We start from the raw sequence: 6,919 nt of genomic DNA, 5'->3' as shown, positions 1-6,919 counted from the left end.
AACTCCTTTACATTGTAAAAAATTTTATAAAGTCATTTAAATAGAAATATAGAAATATATATATATTTGCAATATATATGTGTGTGTATATATATATATTTGCAAGTGTGTTTGTACTGTGATATATATATATAGATAGATAGATCTCTGATATATCTGATATATATATATATATATATATATATATATATATATATATATCTGGTGTTCCAAATACTGAGTGTTATAGAGTTCTGAGGCAGTCCAGACTATAAGGGTCAGATTGGTCAGGGATAGCTTCCAAGTGCAGAAGGCAGAAGTGCAGCCAGGAATTGAACTGGACACAGAGAGGCACAGAAGAAAGACAATGCAATGCAATGCTGATGGAACAGAGCATGGGATGCCAACAAAGGAGAAGTAATCTTATCATTTTCAAAAATGATCAATATAATTGTCATGTGATAGCGATCAGGAAGGAAAAGAAAACAATTCTAGAAAGGAAAGTTAATTTTAGTCAAGTTGTAGAAAGTTAATTGGAGTCAAATTGACTCCAACTGAGTCAAGATCCTCAATTTGAAGATCTTGATGACCAGAATTGAAGAATTCAGACTTTGATTTGAAGACAATTGGGAGGAACACCAAGATAAAGATGAAACGTTAGAAGGATAAATCACAGGGCGCACAAGATGAGATGAAGAACCAAACGAAGAGAGTCTGGGGACAGGGGGAGCATTGGGGAAGAAAACTGGGTGGTGAGTCTACATATTATATCGACTGCCTACCATCTCTTTTTTTCTAATCTTCATATGTGAATGTTTGCTTTCCTCTCTTGGGCAGCCATTATTCAGAAGATCTCTGCGTGTTTGATACAGACACCAGCCATTACTTTACTTCATCTGCTTGTAAGTTTTTGGCCGAGAAATGTTTAAATAATCAGCAACTCCATTTTCTGCATATTGGTTCCTGCCAAGATGGTCCAAAGCTAGAATGGGGTCTTGAAAGGAGAAGACTTTCAACCAATAGCACGAAGAAAGAATCCTGTGGCTATGACACCTGCTACGACTGGGAAAAATGTTCAGGTGAGCTCCAGTAGTGACCACATACAAGAAAGGCTCACACATAATCTTCATCGCAACTAGTTCATCTTTTATTTTTTAAGATTTTTTATTTATTTATTTGACAGAGAGAGATCACAAGTAGGCAGAGAGGCAGGCAGAGAGAGAAGGGGAAGCAGGCTCCCCGCCTAACAGAGTCTGATTCGGGGCTCCATCCCAGGACCCTGGGATCATGACCTGAGCTGAAGGCAGAGGCTTTAACCCACTGAGCCACCCAGGCGCCTGGCAACTAGTTCATCTTATTTGCATTTATACTCTTTTTAAAAACAAAACAAAAACTTTTCCTTAATCAAAAATAACTCCTTTACATTGTAAAAAATTTTATAAAGTCATTTAAATAGAAAGGAAAAAAAATAACCCACTCATTGTTAGAAATAACCACTTTCATAGTTTTAGGGTGAATCTTCCTAATTATTGTTCATTGCATATACAATCAGTATACTACCCTTAGACTCCAGTAGAGAATCACCTGTCCCAGTCTCATGCTTCAGGCACCATTCCCCACCCCCAGCTTTGGAAAGCTTTCATCAGAATTGTCTAACTTTTTCTCTGGCATCTGGGACTGGCTGGGACAACATAGCCAGAGGACCCTGAGCCTAGACCAAATTCATCGTGGATACTAATTGCCAGAAGCATCTTCTTCAAATTTTTTTAAGTCCTCCTGCAGTGCTTGGGACTAGCCAAGACAGGCAGTGTTAATCAGGTAGGACACTCTGGGCCCAGATGAGGTTGGCTCATGGGCTCAGGCACTGTTTTTCCCTTGTGGAACATTCTCTGACATTCTGCTTCTCTCTCACCATGCATGGGGTCAACCAGCTGCTCCAAGGAGCTTTGGGACTCATGCCTGTAGAGCCATCTGTGGCTCAGAGCTAGAACCTCATTTCCAGAAAGCAGCCTGGTGAGCCACCAACCAGCAGGGTATTTGTCAAGATTGCTTGAGATTGGACTGCTAGTATGGTGCTGACACTCTAATTTAGAGTGATTGTTATTATTTATACAGAGAGGCATTTCACAAAAAATAAAATAAAAATAAAAAATTCCCCAGGGCCTTATAAATCTCAGGGATGGCCCTGATTACATTGCATTTTTTTAAAAAGTATCATCCTTTACATCTTATTTTATATATTGCTGTTTTTCACTTAATATATCATGAAACTATTTTCACATCATTATATATTATTTTGCCACATAATTTTCAATGTCTGCCAAAACCTATATGGACATTCTATAATTTATTTAACTAATCTTAAGTGTCTAGATTTTTCCCAATATTTTGCTGTTATAAATGGTGCCATAATAGACAAATCTATCACAGATAAATCTTTAAGATTATTTCCTTAGGATATACCTTAGAAAATGAAATTCCTAGATAAACATGACTTCCAAATATAAAGTCTTTGTTGGTACTATGTATCAACTTGCTTTCCAGAAATGTTTTTACCATATTATATTCCTACCTACAATGTATAATTAAGACTGCCTTCCATACTTTCACCAATGCTTGGAGTTATTACTCCTTTATTTCTCTGTCAATGTGATACTCAGGAAGTGGCATTACGTTTCTACTTTCTGTAAGTTGCCCAATTCTGATCAGTATCAAATCATCTTGTAGCTAAACACTACTACTCATTTTTCGTTGCCAGACTAACACCATTACCCAACTGACATGTCTCTCATAAATGATAATTTGTGGTAGAAAAGAGCTGAAAGTATTATGGAATATCATTTTATATTTAAAATATAAACTTTTTCTTTGAAAATGGTAGCATAGGAACATATTGTCAGGAATGCACACTGAAGATAAAAGGAAACAGGATAAAATGGTCCCTGTCTGGTATTTGCCATTTAGATGGAACTGGTATTTGAGAATGTGTTTAGTGTCAGCTTCCCTCCTTCCATACTTATCATGAAGAAAAGATTTTCCTGGAACCCTGTATAGCAACTAATTTTTTTTCCTATTTTCCACAAATTATTCTTTTCAGATCTATCAGAGTAACAAATAATATCTGGCTTACAATTTCATCAAAATCTGCTTTTACTATTAGCTCTTCACTGTACATATATCTAAATCCTACAGTCTCCAGAAGTCTGAGTTTGTCTAAAAAAGACACAGAAAAGTTTGAATATTTAATCAATATTGCTCAAGTTAACAGAATGTCCTGGGATAGTCAAACTAATACATGGATATTTTGTAATGAGAGATTTAAGTAATTTAAAAGATTCTTTAATTTTATACACAATCAGAGTACTGAAAGCATTTTTCCCCCTAAAGATATGGTCTGCCTGGGTCAGTCTTCTTCAATTGGTGAGGAAAAGTCAATGTCACAGAGAATTCTGTTCATGAACACTATAGAAGAGCATCACTGTAAAAATCACAGCATTTATGAAGAAAGATAAAGCTAAAAATGTATTTTTAGCAATCCACTCATGGCAAGTTGAGATATTATTAATTTTGAGTTGAACTGAAGGTCTTCTTGGTTGAACTGTGTTCTTGAATACATCGCATACTTTGCTACTCTTTTCCTTCTCTATCTAAAATGAAATAAAGTTTTAAAATGGAACTTAAAAATTACATAAAGTTCACTTTTCAAAAGTTAGAACATGAATGGCTTGTTAAGGAACCTATTTTTATGGACGTGGAATGTTTTGACTAAATTTCAAAAATATCCACCCTTGCCTAATTGAAGGGGGAAATTTATTCAGCACACATCCATTTAGTAGTCAAGATGTGGACATCACTGTAAAAGGTCTGATGAAGACACTGAAGATAAAGGAGTTTTGTACCTTCAAACTGTTCACAGTAGCTAAAGGAGTAACTTTTCATGATAATTACATGAATAACCTTATGCAAGCCAGTATGTAATAAGAACTGTGAGAAAGATAAAAATCTTTTGGCCTGGAAGTGTTTCATAAGGTGGCACCATGAGAATTGAGTGTTGGAGGATGTATTAGTAGAGGTGGTGGGAAGGGCCTTTTGGTGCTGGTAGTCTAAAGATAATCTTGCTAAGAGCATTTAAGCCATAACCATGCTAAAGGAATGGTGACCATGGCCTTTCCAAAAGCCTGGGGAATTGACATCCTCTCCAGAGGTGTCCTTCACTAAACCCTATTGTTTACAACAATGAGCAAGACCTTTCCCAACTAGAATCTTCTCTAGCTGGTGACAGAGGGCTTACAAGAGAATGCATGCTCTTTCACGAAATGTTTTCTACCAAAGATAGGAAGTCTACAGGAAGTCAATGAGTGTCTCCCTACTTCTTTTCCCCCATTTTCTTACATTGGGAAAGAACCGATATCCACGTAAAAGAAGCTACTTCTTAATGACATCATTGCTGATTCTCAGTCTGACTCAGATATTTTGGCAACATGAGTTTTCCCAGATCTATCAATACACTTCTTTTTGAATACTTACACCTGTACCCCAAATTCAGAACTGAAATCAACTGATGAAACTGAATTAATTGAGCACCTCAGTAAGAGGTAAATGGGACATAGAGATGGATGATCTCTCAAATAAACCACTTATAACTGTGTTGAGAGAAAGACATGTCAGTGTCAGATATAGTACTAACAAATGTCAGATATAGTACTTACAGATTTACACTATTAAAGTTTAGTTAAAAATTTAATTGCCGTTTAGTTGGTATGGGACAAGTGACTATGAAATGCTTCATGGAGGAAGTGAGACCTGTAGAAACTGGATATGTGGAGGAAAGTAAGAGGGAGCACATCAGTGTAGCAAAAGAAGGGGATAGCATGGGCAGGAGTACAAAAACTAGACCACCACTGAGGTCTTGGTTGGGAAGCACAGAGGGACTTACTCTACCTGGAATGGAGGAAACAGAGAAGGTAATATGCAAAGGGATTTTGATGTCAAACTGTAGAGGACCTTGACCTTTGATTAAAATATGCATGTATGTAAATGAGCCTACATCCCTTTACTCAAAATTTTTGTAATATTCTTGGCTTTGGTAAGTTTATCTCAAGTAATTATTTTTAAATGATTTCATGAACGCAAGATTTATATGAATTATGAAGTGACTGGGTAGTTTTGAAACCAGACCTCATGAAAGAATCATCCACCCAGAAATATTCTAGAAAGAAATCAGTAACTGTGATGTAGAGTTATGTTAAAGAATTAAGGCCTACGGGTCATTTATGATCTAAAACCTGCCTCTACCACTTACTAATTGTGGCAAGCTTGTGTGTAGAATTAGCATGATAACATAGAGTCCATATGTTTTTTGTGAGGATTAAATAAAATAAAGAACGTAAATCTCTCGGCTTATTATGTGGTTCATAGCACCTTCTCAACAGAAGTTAACTAAACGTTTTTGGGTGATGCCAATGAGAAATAACAGCAAGGAGAGACAGAAGACATCGTCGAAATGGATTGACAGGATGTAGCGACCAATTGGATGTGGGCAGTGAGTGAGAAGGAGGTGCCAGAAACAGCCCAACTCCTGAATCTTTCTGGCTTACTAGTGCATTCTGGTCTCTTCCAACCAGATGGCTCCATTCAAGCACAGTTGGGTCTTTTGGGTCATTGCCTTTTTTCCAGCTTTCTAATACATTGTCACCAAAGTGTCTGCTGCTCTGGGAACAAACAAGGTAAAATCAAACCCCAAAGTCTGTGGTGAGTCACACTGTCTCCCTCTCATTTCAGCTTCCATTTCCAAATGTGTCTGCCTGTTGCCTGCTCAATGCTTCAAGGGTGGAAGCCACCTCTACTGTGTCAGAATAGGATCATCAACAAATGAGAAAACAGTGAACATCTGTGAAGTAGGAGCTGTACGATGTGCCAACAGAAAAATGGAAATACTGTATCCTGGGAGATGTTCAGCCTAAAGCAATTACTGATAAACAGATTTACTCTCTAAAAATAATTCCTACAAAAGGGCATCCTCCTACAAACAGAAGACTGGTACGCCCAGAGGTTAGACATAAATTCTTTTGTGTTATTTTCATACAATTATTCACCTTGCCTTAGCCTTTCCCATCCAGTTTCAATCCATGATGTTCTGTAGTATACACCCAGATAATAGCTTTCACATTAATCCAGTAAATTCTTCTGTTCTTGTTGCACTAAAATGATGGGACTTCTGAGGACCTTATGAAGCCTATAGTATTAAACATTCTCAGAAATAGAATTGAGAACAAAAGCCATAATTGTCTTCAATTAATAAATAAACAGAAACCTACAACTTGTAAAACACATTCTTGAAACCCAACCTTCCTTCATGCACTCATTCAGCAGATAATTCTGAATGTCTACAATGTGCCAAGTACTGTTTAAGATGCCGGGGAATTAACAGTGAATAAAAAGACAAAATCCCTTGCCTTCATGAAGCTCACAGTCATGTGGAGGAAGACATACAAAAAATAAAATAAGCATATAAATATATAGTATTTTTGATGATGACAATTGTCATGGAGAAAATAAGGCAAGGAGAGAAGAAAGAGTTCCACCATCTGTGCCAGGAAACACACCACAGTAATAAGCATCACAGTAAGGATGATTGGAAAGAAGTGGAAATCGCCTCATGTAAGGCAGTTAGTAAACTTCTGGAGTTCCATACTCTTAGGAAAAAGAAGTCTCCTTGCCTCAGCTAAAGTGCATCCTGAAGCTTTTGAGCTGAAGCATGTGATGGGTGGAAAATAAAATCATTAGAGAATTGTGAAGGAATAATTTTTAAATTAAATTATGTCTTCTGCATTGGGCCATACCAAGAAGACACCCATTTCTTAGAGAGGCCAGGGTGTCATTTTATTGGGAAAGAGGAGCATCTTTAGAACAACAGTTCTCAATACTGATGTGCGTCAGT

The 6,919-nt window shown here is 37.0% G+C and overlaps 1 protein-coding gene across 1 annotated transcript in view; it reads left to right on the top strand.

Moving 5' to 3' along the window:
* The window catches only part of C6 (complement C6), a 59,083-nt gene extending 52,776 nt beyond the window's left edge, over positions 1-6,307 (top strand). Inside the window, exons 18-19 of the mRNA XM_032851397.1 lie at positions 817-1,058; positions 5,761-6,307. Of these exons, the coding sequence (XP_032707288.1) occupies positions 817-1,058; positions 5,761-5,942 (424 nt within the window). The 3' untranslated portion in view covers positions 5,943-6,307. The remainder of the gene's footprint in view (positions 1-816; positions 1,059-5,760) is intronic.
* Positions 6,308-6,919: the final 612 nt, after the last annotated feature.

This window comes from Lontra canadensis, unplaced genomic scaffold (genome assembly GCF_010015895.1).
Source record: "Lontra canadensis isolate GAN:19392208 unplaced genomic scaffold, GSC_riverotter_1.0 scaffold5, whole genome shotgun sequence".
Taxonomy (NCBI): Eukaryota; Metazoa; Chordata; class Mammalia; order Carnivora; family Mustelidae; genus Lontra; species Lontra canadensis.
This window is presented reverse-complemented; position numbering and strand designations above follow the sequence as displayed.